General features: G+C 43.2%; 3 protein-coding genes across 7 annotated transcripts; 2 read left to right on the top strand and 1 right to left on the bottom strand.

The window, feature by feature from the left end:
* LOC133909570 (vegetative cell wall protein gp1-like) lies at positions 1-3206 on the top strand. Its single transcript, XM_062352054.1, has 3 exons — positions 1-223; positions 2042-2314; positions 2520-3206. Exons 1-3 carry the CDS (start codon positions 63-65, stop codon positions 2575-2577), a joined length of 492 nt encoding a protein of 163 aa, XP_062208038.1. The 5' UTR covers positions 1-62; the 3' UTR covers positions 2578-3206.
* Positions 3207-3873: 667 nt separating this feature from the next.
* Positions 3874-8164, top strand: LOC133909569 (uncharacterized). Its single transcript, XM_062352053.1, has 7 exons — positions 3874-4162; positions 5103-6607; positions 6701-6970; positions 7156-7236; positions 7486-7594; positions 7697-7763; positions 7863-8164. Exons 2-7 carry the CDS (start codon positions 5270-5272, stop codon positions 7891-7893), a joined length of 1896 nt encoding a protein of 631 aa, XP_062208037.1. The 5' UTR covers positions 3874-4162; positions 5103-5269; the 3' UTR covers positions 7894-8164.
* Positions 8165-10940: 2776 nt separating this feature from the next.
* On the bottom strand, positions 10941-16302 carry LOC133910238 (calcium-transporting ATPase 1, plasma membrane-type). 5 transcript variants are annotated; one of them, XM_062352756.1, is made up of 8 exons: positions 15936-16302; positions 14393-14447; positions 12622-14288; positions 12349-12408; positions 12121-12279; positions 11879-12050; positions 11477-11775; positions 10941-11369 (listed from the first exon to the last, which is right to left on the bottom strand). In XM_062352756.1, the coding sequence occupies exons 1-8, from the start codon at positions 16128-16130 to the stop codon at positions 11061-11063; spliced, it is 2916 nt and encodes a 971-aa protein (XP_062208740.1). In that variant the 5' UTR covers positions 16131-16302; the 3' UTR covers positions 10941-11060. The 5 variants fall into 5 exon arrangements, with proteins under 5 accessions (XP_062208740.1, XP_062208738.1, XP_062208736.1 ...); XM_062352754.1 differs by having other exon boundaries at positions 12349-14277; positions 14385-14447; XM_062352752.1 differs by having other exon boundaries at positions 12349-14285; positions 14387-14447.
* Positions 16303-20463: the final 4161 nt, after the last annotated feature.

Genomic DNA, 20463 nt, shown 5'->3' with positions numbered 1-20463 from the left:
GGAACCCAACCCAACCCATTGCATCGCATCCGTTACACGGCACGGCACGGCACCCTGACCCGATGTCGCTGGTCGCCTACGACGCCTCCTCCGACGAGGAAGACGCCCGCGAGCCTCCCGCCGCCTCGCCACCCCCCATCGGGCCGCAGCCGAGGCCTCCGTCGCCTTCCACGTCGGCGGCCTCCGCTCCTCAGCTTACTCCGCCGCCGCCTGCCCCCAGCCAGTAAGCCCGTGCTGTCTTCTCTCTCTAGGGTTTCGCTTGTAGAAACGGGGCGTTGCTTGGTCAGTGACTAAGTGACAGTGGTGGATGGATGATTGAGTGTACTGTACCAAAGCCGAAGCCACTAGGAATCGAATCACCGTACTTGCAAATCCTACATCGATACAAGACTGCAAGTCATGGTTTCCCAAATAGCTCGCAGTAGCACAACACCTATGTTAGTGAAGATTCTATTCGAAATGATAATTGGCATGCATGTGTTGGATTTATTGTGCAATGTGCTCCTTTTATTGGCGGGGATGGAATATATTTATGTCACTTCAAAACTCTGAAGAGAGTTCTATGCATATCAGGGTATGCTTGAAAAGTGATATATAGCACAGCCCCGGCCCTTTTATTTAGAAATCAGGGAAGACACCTCCACATTCACTTTCTATATAAAAGAAAACCGTATCAGTGCATTCAGTTTGCAAAAGCTTAGCAGCACTCGAGGGAAAGCTGATATTATCTCCCCAGATACAAACTCTGTAAATTTCATCTCCAATGAAGTTCACTCCAGGCCAATACGGAAGAAAACCAGATTGAATCCAACTAAGTAGTGTAACTACAATGATAAGGCTTGTTCAGGGAAATGTCGTCCAGCAACATGTCCACACCATCCTTGTGTTCTCGACCAGCTTCTCCAAAGACAGTGCAATGCAGCGATCCATCTGCAGAAACTGAGTATCCTTTACAGAACCCTCCATTCCTGCACCGTTTATATTATCTTCATACCTTCTTCTGTCCCTTCCAGCCTAGTCCTTGAAAATATAAACCATCCAAATTTTTATCAAAGATGTCCGATCAAAAACCCAAACATTTGAACCTGCTCTGCCTTTTAATATTGGATTGGCTACTTTAAAATTCTTGTTCACAGGGGCAAAGGTAACTATATACGTGAACAATTCAGTCACATATCACTTCTGCAACAATTTACTTGTTCATGATTCTGCTACTACAGTGGTTGCTGCACAGTCCAGCTTGTCAATTCTTACCATGTATCATAATTTGATGATGATTGTTGCTTTTCTACTTTGCATGCCGTTATAAATCAATATGTAACTAAAGTACTGGCATAGTACAACAATAACAACAACATAGCGTTTTAGTCCCAAGCAAGTTGGGTTAGGCTAGAGATGAAATCCACAAGATCCAACAAAAAAAATAATGAGAAAAATAAAAAAATAAAAGGTACTAGTAATAGTAATAACGGTAAAAGGAGACTGATAGCATAAGTCATGGAAAGTACTGGCATAGTCTGAAACAAAAAATTAGGTGGTGGATTCTGTGAGGTGTTGGGTTCCTCTCATCATGATTTTTCCAGGCTGTTTGTCATCAGAATAAAAGCACTAAGCCACTAATGGAGGATATGGCTGTTATGCTCCCTTTACATGGGCCCCTATTGTTTCTCTGAAGCCCAACAAGTTAGAAAAAAAACTGTGGTTGCTGTGTCCCTGATTTTTTTAAGAAAAAAACGGTACTTCTTACAGGGCAAGTTGGATACTGGTGTTTTGGATGTCCTTTACTGTATTGCATATGAATTTATTTCCTTTGTTATATTTCATTGTCCCCTCTTCATTTTGGCCCTGGCCTTTTTTTTTTCCTTCCGGAATTTTTTGTTTTCGGTTGTAACTGCATTGGCTGAAGTGTTATTCTGGATGCATGCATGTCATATTTTCTAAATGCAAGTACAGTACCACCAATCCTCCCCACCATTGCTTTCTAGGTTTTGATGTGTTATCAGATAGTTCTTAACTTCTTGATTTTGTGTTTTTGCTCCAGGAATGTAGCACCCAGTAGTTCAAGTAATGTCTCCCTGCCCACTCTGTCATTAGACCTCCCAGATGTTGCAGATCTCTTTGCTCCGCCTTCTCTTCAGTCTCTACAGCCAAGAGCTTCTGACCATTCCTCTAGAGATGATGCATCAAGGAAGAGAGAATCAAATGGATCCGCATTTCATGACTCACGCAGTAAATTTCCAAGGATGCAATCACAACCCCGTGGGGCAAGGAGTGCTGCAGGGAACACTCTAGTTCCACCACAGCTTCGTGGAAGGTTAGCTTTTTTTTTTCCCTGACACTTTGTTGTTATGGCATAGGACCAATCCTATTCAAGGTGTTATCCTCACCCCCCGCCCCCCAGGCCAATGCTTTAGTGAACTAAGGCATATGGGCCCAATCCGAGAATGTGTTTGCCAATTATTCACATTATGTATGTCTATCCCTGAGTAATGTTTATTGTTTTGGTTACTGCTTCACAGGAGCAACGTTGTTACTGAAGATATGAGCAAACTGTTTGTGGCTAAACACAAAGAATAGCATTTAACACTTTGGAAACCTGAACCTCTATTTGGATTTATCGACACATGTACTGTGGCCGACTGGCTCCCATAATCCCATAGATGTGCAGGCATGATTGAAGGATGGTGCTGAGTCCTAAAAAAGGATGTTAATGTTACTGCAACCTGCATACCTAGACAACACGGGTTGTCGTTAGATATAGGAAATGCTCTTTTCTGACATTTATTCGATGCCTATTTGGTGCTCACTTGTGGTTGCTGTGCTACAATGCTGCATGCCTGATGTTGGAAGCATTTTACTCTGTTAGGACAACTAAATGCTGTCACTCTGTTAGGAGTTATGTCTAGATGATACTCCATTTATCTTTTGATTGGTGACAATCATGTATTATACTCTCTGTTCCAGTGCGTGGTTAGATTTGTTTGGAAAAGAACATGCATGCATTATTCACTAGGTTAGGGTTCTGAGATCGGTGACATCACGTTGTTCTCTCTGAATATCAAGTGACTGCTTCTGAAGGAATTTTACATACTACAATGAACGATCCACTGTTTCTTTCAATGTGTTAATTGTAAACTTATTGTGTTTTAAGATTCTATTCTAGCAAACGAGCTCTTTTCCTTTGACAAAGTTGTCACGTAAACTAATCCTCACTCTCTGTAACCTACCATTTTATTTCGTCTGGTTTGTTTGCACCATTCGCTCAGACTGAAATATTCGTCATGTGAGGGAGGTACTTAATTTTTTTTTTCATATATTTCAAACAGCAGAGTGATATCAGTATTATATAAAACACGATTTGATTTTCACATCACATCTTTCCCTAATCACATCCTATGTAATAAAAATCCTCAACATTAAAATAATTTGCTTATTTTTGCCATTCACCTTCCTCCTCTGGCATCACAGCTATAGATATAGATCTGTTTTACTTATAAAAATAAATATAAAATTTAGGAAAAAAAATAGTGGATAATCTTTTTTTCGCATCTATCTAAAATTAAACTATATATTTTTCTCTATGTACTCGTTTGACAGTGTTCTTATAGTGTATTTACGTCTTTGCACCTTAAGATTTTGCTTGATGTTAACATATCTAATGTTTATACTTTTGTTACAAATTAAACACACGAGCATTTAGCTACATACTTTACATTTCAGTACTCGTACGGACATTTCCAACTTTACCAAATTTATTTTCGCGCTCTCGCCGGAAAAGTAGCTCCGAAATTTTCCCATCAAAATTATTTCTTCCCTTCAAGATGAGGAGTGCGAGGAGGGCACAACGCGGACCACAGAGTGTGTGAGCGTGTAGCAGAAGCGCGGCGCGCGGCGTTTGGCTTCCATAGTACGCCATCCCTCCCGCGGGCGTTTGGCTTCCATAGTACGCCATCCCTCCCGCGGTGCTTCCCTCTCTCCACTACACGGACACTCATCATCTCTCTTCTTCCGCTCCCCCAATCTGCCGTCGCATTCGCAGCACACCACAAAACCCCAAATCGGATGTCCCCTTGCGCGCTTCGATCAATGGCGGCGGCGGATTAGTGCCGAAGCTAAGACGCGAAGCCCTGCAAGTTTCTGGCCTTCCTCCCCTCGAAAGGAGGTATTGATTTCCCATCCCCCCAACATTTTCGCGGAATTTTTGTTAGTATTTGGATCATGCGCCAAATCGCCCGTTTTTCGCCTCTTACGAGGGATTTTGGCTTAACCCTCTGATTGCCCCTTCTCGATTGCTCCACTCCTAGTCTCCAACTCTCCATGCGCTCCACGGCACACGGATTATATCATAGGTCTCCCTTTCTTCCTCCCAGCCGTGAAGCTTATCCCCTTGCCTCTATACACGAGACCTTGCCGGCTTCTGATGATTCGTGCCGCGACCATGAGATGGTCGTAGAGACACGTTTTGTGAAATAAGTAGTGACGATAAGTTCAACAACAACACTGTAGCATACATCACTCTTGGTGCTTCCATCGTGAAGCACAGTACTAATTATAAGTAGGAGTGGGCCGTGTGAATGTGATTATGTTGTTGGAAACTTTTGCATTATTAATTTATTACTGATTTCTAGGATGATCAAGGTGTCATGTTTCTCAATGCCCTTTATTATGATATCCGATTAGATGTTGTTTTCGGTATTTAATTTTGTTCTTGCTTGTACTGTCTAATCTTGTTTTATGACAACAGTTGATTGCCGTATTGCCGTTTCACAGTCTAGGCAAGCTTTTAGCCCATCTGAATTCTCGAACCCGGATCACTCCCCCGAGAGCTGCCTCTAGGAACCAGTTTTTGTTTTTCTGGAAACCAAAATATTGATATTCAATTTTTGTGAACACTGAACACTATCTGAACATCTTAGCCCTGGCTAGTGGCTACCATGTTTAAGTTTTCAGCTATCACCTACGATTTCTCCATATCCCTAGACAACTCAGCGCAAGTCATTTATCTTTCTTGTAGTCATACATTTTTTGTTTGCACATTCTGGCATGTATATATGCATTTGAATACTTTGGCAATTTAAAAAATGTTCCTTCCATTTATGCAGTTTTGGTGTATACATCACCCAACCATTTGAATCTGAGAAGTTTTCTGCACTCAGTATCAAGTTCAGGTTGTCTTAGCAATTTGACAGTCAGATCAAGATCAGTCTGGTGTTGGTAATGCTGTTTACAGTTTTGAGTTTATAACTCCATAACAGGTGCTTGCCTATCTATGTTCAGTCATCACAGCATGGGCATAACAAGTACCGCAGGAGTTCAGGGAGGGTTAGATTACCTTAATTCGCAGGAGCCTGGCGATGCATCACAGGCCACTGCTATTGATATTGTGGACAGGCTGCTCGTAGAAGATGATATAGAAACTTCTCAGAAAATAAGCACTGACCAGATTAGTAGGACAAAGTCAATGTGTACATTAGGCACAAAAGTAGCTCAGTGCCTGGCCAAAAGGAGCCGTCTCCTGAAGGCACGTATTTTCGACTGGGTTAATACTCCCAATAATGATGAATGCGATGCCAGTATAATTTCCAGGAAAAAGCAAAGGATCCATACTAACACTCAAGTGAAACATTTGGCCTCCCAGAGATATGGTGGCTGTGGGTCAGGTACCAAGGTTGGGTTCATACCAGAATGTATAGATGATGACTCAGGCGTGAATCCTTTTAAGAAGTCAGAACCAGTTGGTTCTACTGATGATTTATATGAAGCGTATTATATTGGGCCAAATACTCAAATGGCAGCTGAAGCCATGGAAGCTTTGTCAAATGCATCAACTGCCAATTATGTTGTCAGGGAGAACGCACATTCTGAAAGTTCTATTCCCAGAAGAAATTTGGGAAAAGAAAGCAAAGGGGATAAGATATGTTCAGTTGAATCACCGATTCAAAAGCTAATTGGTGGAAGTTCAAGCTCTTTGACAAAGCATCCCAGCAAGTCAGAAAATAGGACGAATCCAAAGCAAGTGGCAGGGAAAGCAAAAAGAAGCATGGACAGTGGGATTATACAAGGAGCCATAAATCATGAGGTGTCAGAAGAAATCATGGGATCTGGTGCAGATGACTCAAATATTCTAGGTTCAGATGCTGTAATCCATCCTAAAAGGAAGAGAACATATATGTTTATTTCAAGAAGCTCGAAAGTTCAATTCAATAAAGCTAGCAGTAGCAGGTCAACGACACTTACAACCACAAGTTTAGAAGTAGCAGACTCATCAACAGCTAAAACAGTTAGCATATCTGACCCTGATTTCTACCAGCTTGCTCGACTGGAAAAACAATCCACGTCTGTACAGAAAGATCACAACTCTAGTTTGACATGCAGAGTACCACTGAGAGAGCTAAATAGCACAGGCCCCCAATCTAGGGCACATATATCGGAGAAGCCACCGAAGAAAGGCCTTCTGAAATCACCAGGTTCCAGAGAACTTGCCAGTCTGTTTAGAAATGAAGAATCCCCAGTTTTGCCATCGAGCAGGCGAAGAAGAAACATGTCCAAAGTCTGTGTTCTGTTCAGCCGAAGCATGGACAAGGAAACCATCAAACTGCAAACTAAGGTAGTGTTCAATACATCATTTGTACATACCGAAAACAGTAATTGAATGCCTTTTCATAGTTCCCACCTTCTAAATTTTGTTGGACATTGACAGATATTGATACACTTTGGACTACCTGTGGCGACGACTATTTCAGTGGCTACACACTTTGTTGCTGAAAAGTTTGCTCGTACAAGGAACATGCTGGAAGCAATAGCCATGGGAATACCTATAGTTACACCATCATGGCTTGAATGCTGTGGAGAAGCAAGGTGCTTCATTGATGAAAAGAAATACATTATGAGGGATATGAAGAAGGAAAAGGAGCTAGGCTTTAGCATGCCTGTCTCACTAAGCCGAGCCTGCAAAAAACCATTGCTCGAGGTTTGCCTCTAATTTCTTAGTAATGAAGAATCCAATTGAAATGGGAAAATGAATAGTGACGGAGACAGTTGTATTCTCTTTTATGCCAAGAGAGCTTTTAACATTTATATTACATTTTATTGGCATTTCTTTTGTTACACTTACGTTATCTTAATGTTTCGTGAGTTTTTCAAAATTCATTTTAGGGTAGAAGAGTACTAATCACACCAAATGCCAAGCCTAGCAAGGATCTTCTGAAAAGTTTAGTGGTGGCTGCTCATGGTCAGGTATGCAATTGGTAATCTACATCTATCCGTATCAGTCTGCATTTTGTTTTGCTAGCGATCCCATTTTCCTTGGTAATCTACCTTCCACTTCCTAGAATCTAGATTTATCAACCATATAGCCACAAGGCAAACAGAAAGGTCAGATAATTTAGCTTATGAATAATTTGTATGACCTCTATACATGTTAAAATTTCATGCTTAGATTCATAATTTGGCTAATTTGATTTAGTGGTAAACAAATTTTGTCAGCCGGTGGAGAGAATCTCATCCTCCATGATGAAGAACAAGAATCTTGAAGGGGCCTTTGTAATCTCTTGTCAAGAAGACCACATGATCTGTATTCCATTAATTAAAATTGGTACATGTTACAGATTTTCTCTCTGAGAATATCTTTTTTTTTTCCTGTTGCTTCCTCCATTTCTCGCAATCTCAGGGAACATATTTTGAACAATCGCTGCAGGTTTCGAAGTGTTTGACTCGGAGCTTTTGCTGAATGGTATTGTCACTCAGAAGCTAGAGTTCAAAAGGTGCACGCTCTCTTAACATTCTAGCATATTTTGGTTTGCAGTATCATTGTAATTTGCCCTGCCTTCTAACTCCGCAATGGTGGCTTTTGTGTTGTGTAGGTATCGCCTTTTCCGTGAAAAAACCATGTGAGCAAGATCTGGATAGGTTAGGTACCATGCAAGACGAGCAAAGCACTCGTGTACATATATGCTTATCTTCCTCTAGTAACTCGTATTACCCCCTGCACACTCTTGCATGTATTTATCGTTCCAGCCTCTGGCCCTCCGCATGATCATGTGCGCTCTATTGGCTCTAGGCACACGCTATGTGAGATTTTGGAATGCTTTTGTTGTGTAGGGGTGTGACCCTGGGATGGTATTACTTTGCATGGTTTGGATATATCATTCCGTTAACAAGTTTCTCCAAAGTTTTGGTATAACTAATCCGGCACGGTGTCATTTTTCATGAGACTGCAGCATGGAAGGATTGGGTCCTTCGGTTACAGGAGCCTGAGTGTATACTAGATGAGCTCATGATGTCTCTGATACCTGTACGAACGATAAGCAATAAGGAATTCATCGGCAAAAATACAAATTTGTACATTATACCTGAGCGTATTTATTGAAATAGATAACCATAATTGTATTTACGAATCTAGCATTTGTATTCGGCACACCGTGTGTTAAAAATTACCTATATTCGGTACACCGTATGTCGAATATAGGGAACAATGTGGATTCAGCACACAGTGTGCTGAAATACACTTCTTCGGTAACCGTGTGCCGTCACGTGATGTTACGTCATGTTTTACTTTTTCTTTTCGCTTTTGCTTTTTGCTTTATGCTGTCGGTCGGCCGGTTTCGTTCCAATTTGCATCGCGCGCGGCAGAGCGATGGCTATAAAATAGCTCCCTCCCTTCCATCTTCTGCATTTGTGCAGAGCGAGTTGGCTGCGTGAGCAGAGCAGCAGGTGAGCGTGAGCAACATTTGAAGCAGCAGTCGAGCGCGAGGAGCTGTAGTGCAATAGCAGTTGAGTGCGAGCAGAGTAGAGCAACAGCGTGTAAAGAGAATAGCCTTTCGTAATAATAAGTGCGTATATTATGTATGTATGTAATATTTAGATTAGAAAATGTAATTAGAGTAAGTAGAGTATTTATTCTGTTCGAATACATTGGTTAAATGGTATTAAGTTGATAAAATATAGTAGGTATAATATTTGTATATTTTATGATGTCGTAACATAATCTTTTATAGTGTAATAGTAATTTTGATCCTAGATTATATATGTACTTAATATTTAGATTAGAAAATGTAATTAGAGCAAGTAGATTATTTATTCCGTTTGAATATATTGGTTAAATGGTATTAAGTTGATAAAATAGAGTAGGTATAATATTTATATATTTTATGATCTCGTAACAGAATCTAAGTATAGTGTAATAGTAATTTTGATCTTAGATTATATATGTACTTAATATTTAGATTAGAAAATATAATTAGAGCCAGTAGAGTATTTATTCCGTTCGAATACATTGGTTAAATAACTATAACTTTACATTTGTACCAAATTTGGTATTATGCCTACATATGCATCAAACTGCTGCATCTCACTTTTTGAATTTGGCGACAGGTCAATATCGTGCGCCAATGGCTTGCTATGTTTCTAGTCTTCATCTAAAGTCTGCTCCAGTAATTGACATCCAAGGAAGTAGTCTCATGTTTTCCAAATGAAAAATAAAATGCAAAGATTTTTTTTTCCATGTTCAATTAGTAGGTTTTCAGAGTTCAGGCTAAAAAACTACAAGCTATGCATTAATGTTTTTATTTGAATTATATGGTTGTTTAATATGGTTAGAGGTGAAATTTGGGACTTGCAAGGGAGGTTGAAAACCCAGAAGACAAGGACTCAACTTGTTTCGTTCATTTCTTCTTGATGGATATACATGTGTCTACATTATCATCGTCTCTAACCAGTTTCTTTGTTTATTAACTGAATCTAATTGGTATGTGCTTAACTTTAGCTTCGTGATATAATGGCTTTTAGTGAAAAACATAAAATATATTAGTTATAATAATAATAGCAATAGTTAGATCTATGGACAATATGTCAAAATAGCTAATCATTTCAAAATATGTAAACTTAATCATATTTGAGTTAACAGCGTCACTCTATGGCTTTGACACAACCTCTGGTTGTTCTTGATGTCTACTCAATGTTTTTTTAATCTTATTTGTTAATAACTACTATTGGTTGTTTTATAGTGATTTTAAATTTCTAATAGATGTTGCTGGCGTCGCTAAAGGTAAAGGATAGAGCATGTAGATGGTATAAGATAAAGGTGAGTGAAGCCTGAAGTGCAAGAAGCAAGTGGGTTATATGGAGGTTTTTTCTCGAACATAGTTATTGCATTAAAGAAGGAATAAAGTACAGGTATAATTGTGTTGTAAGATCATAATAACTTATTGACTTGTGTATTAATGGCAGGGGTGGAGCCAAGACATATTTTGTTAAATGATTTGATATTGAGAAGTTATTGGTCATTAGATTTTGGTTTTTATTGTTTTCAATGACTTAAATTGAAGTGCTTAATAGCAACTCTTCATATGTGTGCTTTTGATATTTGTTTCTATGTTGCATGTGAGAACTTTGATTTTAAAATGCTTGGTATTACATAACTAATGATGAGTCTCTTCTACGTGAAGCTATTATTTACAGAGAAAGTAATCCCACCTGTGAGTTTGATAAAATGTCGAAATGCTTTATATGGTGTGTTGTAAATTCGTATGCTCCGCGTATGGTGTGTTTGAAACACAATTATTTTGTGTAGAACATATAACTGTTTTGCATAAAATATGGGTTCCGTTGTGACGCACATGCATTTAACTAATTCTAAAAAGTAAAGAAGATACATGATATCTATAAAATTCATGTGTATTATGAGCTGAGAAAAGATGGTTATAAGGTACGAGAAAATGTAAAGCTAACATTTTACCTGTCACAGTTAAAATAACGATTTCGCTAAATGGGCTAGCGATTTACCTCCATGAGGCAGACTAGTGGTTAAAAGGGCAAAACATTCATCCAATAAAGTATACCAAATATGCCAATATATAAAAATTAAATTTGAATAAATTCTACCGTTATTCTCTAAAACACTGATTCTATCATCAGCATTTAGAATCTTTGTTTGCTAGAAAGACAGAATATTCAAGAGATGAAAATCAAATTACTTAACCATTGTTCCTATCCAAACTATTCAAACCACAAAACTCGATTCCTTTATTTTTGAAAAGAAGAATTGTGAAATGTCTTCAAAATCACACGGCATTGGGGCCGGTGGGGATGGGTTGGTAGCCATCGTGGTGACCTGACGAGTCATTGCTAGTATCGACAGGGATGCACTTCAAAATGGCACCAATCACCAGGCTGACTGACCCGATGAGCACGCTGATGAGCCACAGCCTCCCGCTAAGATGCACCGTGCTGGCAAACGTCCCTAGGAGCTCCACGATGATCACCTGGAACACGACTGTGGCGCCGACAACCGCCGAGAAGATCCAGCTACTAAAAATGCCGCCGAAGACATTGATCTTCTCCATCTCTCTGCTGTTCACCTCGTTGAAAACCTGGGGGCACCAAGACGCAGAAAGCGTAAACGGAAGCACAGTAAAAATTCAGATTTCTAGAGCGTTTAGTCTCTTTAGAGGCTCCGGCGTGAAGTGTTTGTATGCACCTGGCAGAACACAAAGGTGTTGAATATGAACGTGTTAAGCAGGGCGTCAGCGTGAGCGCCGTTCATCTGCAGGAGGCTCTTCCCTCTGAAGAGGAGAAGGCCAAGCACGATCAGCTGGTAGATGCTCTGGCCGATGATGTTCCTCCACATCACCTTGGTGATGAAGTTGTCGCCTCGGCCGACCGGCGGCCTCTGCATCATTGCCTCGTTGGGTGGCTCCGTCGCCAACGCCAACGCACCAAGGGTGTCCATGATCAGGTTCACCCACAACAGTTGCACAATGGTCAGCGGCGCGCTTCCTGAATTATTGTTGTTCAGTTATCACAGGAGGTGACTAAGAGGGTATAATGTGACATTGTAAGATGATCAGACTTGGTGTGAGGAATGGCGTGTTGTCTGCACCTGTGAAAGATGCAGAGACGAAGTTCACCATCAGGGCGACAACATTCACTGTGAGCTGGAACTGCACAAACTTCTGGATGTTGATGTAGACGGAACGGCCCCATTTGGTGACGTTTATGATGGTGGAGAAGTTGTCGTCCATGATGATCACGTCGGCGTTCTCCTTGGCAACCTGAGCATTTGCAAACGTGAAGCAGTCGGAAACACTGAGTCGAGTGCTCATGAACAAACGTACTACAGACCTCTGTTCCAGCAATGCCCATGGCGAGGCCAATGTCAGCCTCGTGCAGCGCCGGTGCGTCGTTCGTGCCGTCGCCGGTCACCGCCACCACCTCGTTGAACATGCCCCTCAGGTTGGTCACAAGCGTGTGCTTGTCCAACGGTAGCGACCGAGCCATCACCTGCAGACACAGTAAATTAGTCGCGTCAGTGCAAAATTCTTCAGAGAAGGAAGGCATGAAGCTACGTGCCTGGATTCTGGGTATGATCTCCCTCATCTCTTCAGGGCTCTTCATCCGGAACTCGGGCCCCTCGATGGCAATGCCGTCATCGGTCAGGATGCCGCACTCCCTCGCGATCGCCTTTGCCGTGTTGATGTTGTCTCCGGTGACCATACGGACATTGATACCGGCTGCGTGGCACGTCTTCACGGCCTCCCTAACGCCCGCACGGAGGGGGTCCTTGATGCCGAACACTGCAACGAGCGTGTACCCGTCGCTAGGGATGTCGTTGCCGGTGCCGACGTCCTGGTAAGCCAAGCAGAGCGTGCGCAGCGCCTCGCACGCGAACGCATCGATGGCGCTGGCCACCCGCTTCGCCTTCGCTTCTGTGAGTTTCTCAACGCTCCCGGTGCCGTCGATAACGCAGCTGCACCGCTGCAGGACGACCTCGGACGCGCCCTTCAGGAATGCGCGGGGGCGGCCAGCGGCATTCGGGGACGCGACAACAACGGCCATTGTCTTCTTCACCGAGTTGAACGGCTCCACCTTGAGCTTCTTGGCGTCGGCGTGCTCGACTTTCGTGTGCTTCTCCACCTCCAGGCCAAATTCGAGGATGGCCGTCTCGGTGGGCGTGCCCATGATGGTGGTCTTGCCGTCCTTGTCCCGGACGACCTCCGAGCCGGAGCAATGGAACACGCCCTCTAGTAGCACCTTCGAAAACTTCTCTGACACTGACGATTTGAGTTGGTCGAAGCCCTTGGCAGTGCTCACGGTCTGCGCCGCCCCGGATGCCCAGACCTTCTCGACGACCATGTGATTCGTGGTGAGCGTGCCGGTCTTGTCGGTGCAGATGCAGCTCGCCGACCCCATGGTCTCGCAAGCTGAGAGGTGCCTCACCAGCGCGCGCTGTTGCATGAGCTTCTTCATGGCGAACGCCAGGCTGAGAGTGACAGCGAGAGGCAGCCCCTCGGGCACGGCGACGACGATGATGGTGACTGCGACAGCGAAGAAGTTGAGCACCGAGAGCGCGTCGGCGACCCTCCACCGCAGCAGCCCGCCGGGCGCGTGCGCCTTGCCCACCAGGAACCGCGCCATGAGCACGGTGAAGGTGAGCACCGAGAACGCCAGCCCGATCTTGCCGATGATGGTGGCCACTCCGTTGAGCTTGACCTGCAGCGGCGTCTCGTCCTCGCCTCCCTGGCTCAGCGTCTCCATCAGGTTCCCCCACTCCGTGCGCATCCCGACCGCCGTCACCAGCATCCGCGCCGAGCCGTCCTGCACCTTGGTCCCGCCAAGCAAGAACGGGTTCGCGACCGACACGTGCACAGGCTCGCTCTCGCCGGACAGGCTCGACTCGTCGACCACGAACGAGTAGCCATCGATGTACAAGCCGTCTGCCGGCACCTGGTCGCCGATGGACAGGTGGACGATGTCGCCGACGACAATCTCGTAGATGGATACCTTCTGCCGGTAGCCGTCGCGGGTGACGTGCATGTCAATCTTCTTCTTCTCCTTGTCGAGGTCCCGGAACTGCAGCGACTGCTTGTAGTCGCTGGCCGCGGTGATCATGACCACGAGGAAGATGGTGAGCATGATGCCTACGCCGTCGAACATACCGCTCGGCCACCCCTCGGTGGCGAGGCCTATGACGACGGAGATGATCGCGCAAAAGGCGAGGAGCATGAGCGTCATGTCCTGGCTGGCGTCCCACAGGTACATCCAGAACGTCCTCGGGGGCTTCTCGGTGTACTGGTTGGCGCCGTAGACCTCGGCGCGGAGGCCAGTGTCGTCGGACTTGGTGCCGTCGGCGAGGGACACGTTGACCTTCCGGGCGATGCCGTCGACGCCCTTGTGATGCCTCAGGCTCTTGGCGTCCTTGCCGCGCACCACGGAGGCCAGCTCCTCGGCGCTGATGGAGAAGCCGCATTGCCGCGCGATCTCCGGCAGCGGGTGCTCCGTCTTGCGGGCGGCTACGGCGGATTCCAGCATCGACATTGTTAGGATCAGAGGAACAAACAGATTGGTCCAATTCGAATTGAATGAACTGTTTAATGGAGAGGATGTGCTATTGTACCGTCGATGAACTGCAGTGCAGCCTTCTGCACGTATAGTGCAACACGAAGCTTCTCCTGTGAATGATATTACAGTGTAAACAAATCCTTCACAAAAAAAAGTGATCTTGCATTGATATTACAGTGTAATTTTCTGGTGTACTTTAATCTGTACAATTAGTTCACAGAAAATTTTGACTAAAGCGTTAGGCCTCAAACTTACCTGCCAGTAGAGCTACTGGCCATAACTCAAACTCACTTTCTCCGGGCACAAATACTTATGCTTGATTAAGATCTGATGAAACTTTTAAAATTTTAACTATCCATAATTTTTGAAAATATTTAATTTAGAAATATAAAAATTATATGTATAGATTTATCTTGAAAAATTCTTTCATAATATCATACTTTTATTAGATATATAACTATAATCTAATAAAAAATAGTGATCAAAGGTGTGCATCAAAGACCATGAAAAGTCTAACAACGTCATGTTTTTTTTTAATCGGAGGGAGTATCAGTTTTTCTTTTTTTAGAGAATATGCATGAGGGCTGTGTATCTTTTTATCAACCAAATTAATTTGCTGTAAATTATTTTTCCAAGAATACACTTGAGAGCAGCATATATTTATATTAACCATATCTGTTGTGCATTATCTTTTGGAGAATATGCAGAGTGTAGCGCATCTTTGTATCAACCACACATGTTGTGCATTACTTTAGAGGATACGTATATTAGCCATATCTGGTGTGCTTTATTTTTCAAGAATATGTACGCGGATGAGAATGCATACGAGGACAACATGTCATTGTATCCATAATACAAACAGTATATGTTGAAAAATGCTAAGTCTACATAGATTTATAGACGTATGTCTTATCTCAAACATCTATCCATCACATCTAATATTTTTCCATCAGTTGATTTTCTTCACCCACTCTATGCTTTTTTTCACCTACCTATGCAGTATGAATATCGACACAAATAAACGGTTTTGGTAAGTCATGCGTGCAAAGTCTACTGAAAATTTCTGGTTGATATTGGGCATTATAGCATACAGCTGTGTGTGGCAAGGGGTCATAGCATAAAAGACTGAAATAATTGTGCATGCTTCCTTCTATCTAGGTAAAATGTGCTCTTCCACGTGAAGGCCACTTCTTGTTACTCGCATATGAGAACCAGCTATACACTATAAGGAATGGCGCAGATAAGGTTGGCATTAGGGTGATAACATCATCCGATGCCTGCCATCATGCATTGGTGAAGAACGAATGATTGTACAAGTACAGTCAACAGTGTGGAATCGATCAGCTGACTTGTGACGAATCCAACAATATTCTTTCAACTTGCAAGGCATCGATCAGAAGACGACGACTAGCGTTCGTTTCACGACAAGATGCATTTGCATGCATTCGTACGTTGCAATTATATAAATTGCAGATCTAAACGGATTAAATCTAATCAAGGCGCGTGCGGAGAAGAGATTAATAGCCAGCAAGTAGAAATCAAATGAGTGCGGGGCAATGATGTGATGACATGAGATGAGATGGGTAGAGCAGACTGACCTGGATCTTGCGGCGCTGTGTCTCAGCCTGAGATCGCTTGTCGAGGTCGGGGACCATGCGGAAGCGGCGGCGGCGGTTCTTGACGAGCGTGCCGACGGCCTCCCGCCACCGGCGCTGCGCGTCCTCCGACGGGTTCTTCGCCGGCATCTCGAACCTCTTGAAGAACTCCATCGACTTGTTCCGGAGATACGCCATGATGGATATCGATCGATCGATCACCTGATCGGCCGACGAACTGAACCCCTCCCGATCACCTCTGATCAGCCACTGCCTGTCAACCGCTTACGTGCGCAGCGCACGTAGCAATCAGGTATGGACCTCCATGGCCGGCTCTCTCACGTACCCTTCCGGCCACTCCTCTCTTTGTTTGTCCCCCTCCGTGCGTACGTGCGCGCCTCGATCTCCTCTGTTTCGTTTTGCTGTTGATAGACATGCATTGGTGACGGATGGCTTGGTTGCTTGGAGCGCGCGCTGCGGACACACTTGCCGCGGAGTCCGGCGAATGGGGGGGAGCGAGCTGCTGCCTTGACGAGATCAGAGGCGTAACGACCTCCGAATCTACTTCCAACATGCTCCTCATCTTTCCATCAATATAAGACGTATTTTGATATGAGAAAAAAATTACCTTTAATTTCTCTTACAATATATTATCAATTATTGTAATATTAACATTATCTTAAAAATACTTTGAATACAAATCTATTGATGTAATTTTTGTACACTAAGAGCTTATATGGAAAGTCTAACCCCACCGGGATCCTGGCCCCGTTCCACAAGGACGCTCCGGCCCGTACTTTTGCTCCCCTGTCAAACCCATGTGGCCTTTTGGATGTTGAGGTGGCCAAAATTTTCACGTAGCCATTCTAGCCCTATCCACGTTGTTCCACGGGGAGAGAAAAAAACTTCTCCCGACTCGTGACTTTCTCTTCTTGTCGCCCGTCCTCTCGCTCGACTCGATCTCCCCTTTGCTTGTCCTCAGCCGAAGGAGAGGCGACCACCAGGTGGCTAGGGTTCCAGCGACGGCGACAGCATCCTCCATTGCCGGCGCACCTGAGCCCCCCCCCCCCGGTCGCGGATGTCCCTCACCTCTCCTCTGTTGCGGACGCCCGTGCCTCCCCACACCGGCGACGAACCAAACGGTGCCCAAGAGCTCCTCTCCATCGGACCTCCCACGCCGGTGATGAACCGGACTGTCCCTAATGTCTCCTCTCCACCAAACTTCCCCACGCCTATGCCTCCCTACGCCCACCTCGCCTCCACGTTGACCTCGCAGGTGAGAGCCAAAGTGAGCGCCCCTTTCACTGATTCTCTCCTTTCCGTTTTGAATCCTTTTAATCCATCTATCACCCCAAGATCTTGTTCGTGCGTGGTATTCTTTTGGTGATTTGCCCTGGGCAGCGGGGGGGGGTGTTGTTGCTTTGCCCGTGTAGAAATCCATGGTTGAAAGCAAGAATTCTCTGGCGGATGCTTGATGCACTGGATAATCTGACTAGTTGATTTCTTGCTCTGTAATGGCTAGCTTCATATGAGTTTGACTTTCAATTCGTGTTCTGTAACGGCTAGCTTTGGTTCTAACCTTTTTCGTAATAGGTTGTTATTTGGATCCTGTGCATATTTATATTTTAGTTATTAGTGATAAATCTGATTGAGTTTAGTGTATTATTGTTTTAAATTAGGTTTTTTTCCTTACAATCTTAGCCTTGTAAGTGATACTATGAATTTGTTATGTAAATATCATTTTATTGTGCTGAGTGCTAGATACTGAGATGTTGAATTATTATTTTGATTTCATATCTGCAGGCATCGCTATCGATTCAAAGCCCATACCTAATTTGTGCTATTCTTGGCCATATGTTTTGAAGAGCAAAATTTGTTGGGATTGGTTTGTGAGGTGCATCATTAAGGCTTAAAGCTATCTGTCTATCATTTAGGGCCAACAAATGACAAATGTATTACAAATTTTCCTTTCCCTCAATGCCTACCAAACAATTTCATAGTTTATCTATTGTTGAGTGTATTTCCCCCCCTTGGTTGGTACTCGCTCACTGCTACATGCATTAGTCATTTCTGAACCAACAATGCATTGATAATATATCTAAGTCTTATCTAATTTACAAATGTTAGATAATGGGCTCTAGGAATGAGATTACGGAATATATGAAGGAGAGAATTAGGAAATTCATGCAGATGGAACAAGGAGAGGATGGTGAAGTGTTTTTTGTGATTGTTCCTGCCATACTTCAAGGTCTTAATGATGAAAAAGGCCAGTGCATACTTCTCACAATATATTGGTGCTAAAAAGATGAAGGAAATTCTTAAGAGGCGTGAGAATTGATGTAGGTCTAAGTTCCGTATGGAGCCGGAGATATTTAAGGCTATTTCAAATTATCTTAGGCGGGAGCGTCTACTTCATGACATACGCGGTGTTAGAGCTGAGGAGCAATTAGGAATGTTTATGTTCACAATCTCGCACAACGCTGGTAATGAAAGGCTGCAAAAGGTATTTCAACATAGTGGTGTTGGTGCCATCGATGGCACGTATGTCACAATCACTATTGCATAAGATAAAGCCCCTCGTATAAGAATAGGAAAGGCACACTATCGCAGAATGTGATGGTAGTGTGCGACTTCAATTTAAACTTCACATTTATCTCATGCAGGTGGGAAGGGTCTGCTTCAGATGTTGGAGTCCTTAGGTCAACTATTACCAAGGGTTTCTATGTGCCAAAGGACAAATTCTATCTTGTAGATGGTGGGTATGCAAACACACCATCGTTCCTCACGCCTTATCGTGGAGTTCGGTACCACCTTAGTGAGTTTAGAAGGCGGCGCTCATCTCGAAGAAGGGAATATGCAGATCACAAGGAGCATGTATGAATTAATTAGCTAGATTGCACTTTGTGTTTTGTCCCTCTACTTAATATAGATGAGGATAAAAGCTATGAATTAGTAAATGACCATTATTAATGATCACTTTGATCGGATGCATGTACAAATGCTAGCGAAAGATTGGTCATGGCACATATTTTTTGGATTTCAGCAGTGTTTTTGAATTTTGTGTTATTTTCTAATTTTTTTGAAATTTTATTAATGGTCATGTTTTTTATCCTTGTGGCCTCTAAACAACGCCCAGGAATTACGCTTAGGTGGGGTTTCTTTCCTGACAGGGAAGGGAGTGTCATATGTACATGAAAAATCCCCTTCGGATTTAATCACATGTGGGTTTTACACCCTTGCATCCAAAGGAGCCTTAAATATGCATATATTTTTATTAATTATTGTTCAAAACTTGCTAAGAATGACTTTTTCTAATCAAAATATAGCTTACATTGATGGACGGAAGGGGTGCCATGCATCCTGGATAAATATAGCAACACCGATGTATTGCTTACCTTGTTTAGCTAGGTCGCCTGGTTGGGATGCGAGCGGACTGTCTGTCTGGTAGATAACATGGTCGATCTAGAAACCGTATAAGATTGCAAAATCACTACGGAATGTACTGAACCAATCCCTGTACTTTTTCTTTTTATATACTAGTTCGTGAGCACGCAGAATCCACATTGCAAATACAACTATATTAGCACACAAAATGAGTTATAAGCTTCAAATACATAATACATTAAGGCTACTATTGCCATTAAAATCGGTGACATTAGCGATGATATTGTGACATCCACAAGTGCGCACAAACCATCCACAATAAATTCGTATTCAAAGTGTTTTTAAGATGATGTTGATTTTGTAGAAATTGACAATGTATTGTAAGAGAAATTAAAAGTTAAATCTACGTTTGAAATTTTTCAAAGTAGTATTGGTAACCATCAAGCGGAACTGAACCATCCACAATAGAAGAAGCAAAAAAGGCTTCCTACCATGAAAGATATTACACTCACCACCTAGGGACTAAAGCTAGAAAAAACCACTCAAGCAGGGCACCAAACTCTTGATCTTCTGGTGTACCATGTTCTGCCTTCTTCAGCATCCAGGGACTGACTGGGTGATGTTGTTGAAACTCAATGGCTCTTTATCAAGGCTGGCAAAGTAGTTGCTCCACCAAGTTCCAATACATTGGTTCAGAATCTCCAGCTCGGTCTTGGGGCATAAAACTTCCAGTTTCTTTTTCAGAATTGGCACCACAGTTCTACAGAGCATCCAAATATCTGACCAAACTGCGTTCTAAAAACAGAGGCACTTCTTAGTTTCCACAAACCCTACAGGTTGACAGGACGAACTAAATCCAAAACAGGGAATTTTTTATCGCGAAGCCACCGCTTAGCAACAAAATCGAAATTAGTACAAAGCTACCTCTCGAAGATTTCAGAAATGAGGCCCAGGCATTCCTAGCAACATCTTACTCTTAGCACTTGGCGGCAATTGTCGGCACAACAAAATTTGAGAACTATTTATTCTTGAAGGATAATCAAAACATATACTGGATATGGCGACAAATTAAGGATTGCATAAGACTACCAAGGTCATCCCTGTGATTCTGAGTTTCTGACATCAGAACAAGACTACAGGCTCGCTC

Source organism: Phragmites australis, chromosome 2 (genome assembly GCF_958298935.1).
Source record: "Phragmites australis chromosome 2, lpPhrAust1.1, whole genome shotgun sequence".
Lineage (NCBI taxonomy): Eukaryota > Viridiplantae > Streptophyta > Magnoliopsida > Poales > Poaceae > Phragmites > Phragmites australis.
Note: the sequence above shows the minus strand (reverse complement) of the source record. Positions and strands in the feature narration are given on the sequence as shown.

Bases quoted from the DNA above. Each gene is read 5' to 3' on its own strand.
- LOC133909570 (XM_062352054.1), top strand. From the start codon at position 63: ATGTCGCTGGTCGCCTACGACGCCTCCTCCGACGAGGAAGACGCCCGC. The intron at 224-2,041 runs GTAAGCCCGTGC...TTTTTGCTCCAG, and splicing joins CCGCCGCCTGCCCCCAGCCA to GAATGTAGCACCCAGTAGTT. The intron at 2,315-2,519 runs GTTAGCTTTTTT...ACTGCTTCACAG, and splicing joins CCACCACAGCTTCGTGGAAG to GAGCAACGTTGTTACTGAAG.
- LOC133909569 (XM_062352053.1), top strand. From the start codon at position 5,270: ATGTTCAGTCATCACAGCATGGGCATAACAAGTACCGCAGGAGTTCAG. The intron at 7,595-7,696 runs GTACATGTTACA...CAATCGCTGCAG, and splicing joins TATTCCATTAATTAAAATTG to GTTTCGAAGTGTTTGACTCG. The intron at 7,764-7,862 runs GTGCACGCTCTC...TGTGTTGTGTAG, and splicing joins CAGAAGCTAGAGTTCAAAAG to GTATCGCCTTTTCCGTGAAA.
- LOC133910238 (XM_062352752.1), bottom strand. From the start codon at position 16,130: ATGGCGTATCTCCGGAACAAGTCGATGGAGTTCTTCAAGAGGTTCGAG. The intron at 14,286-14,386 runs TAGCACATCCTC...CCGCCGTAGCCG, and splicing joins GCAGTTCATCGACGGTACAA to CCCGCAAGACGGAGCACCCG. The intron at 12,280-12,348 runs GCACGTAGCTTC...CTGTGTCTGCAG, and splicing joins AGATCATACCCAGAATCCAG to GTGATGGCTCGGTCGCTACC.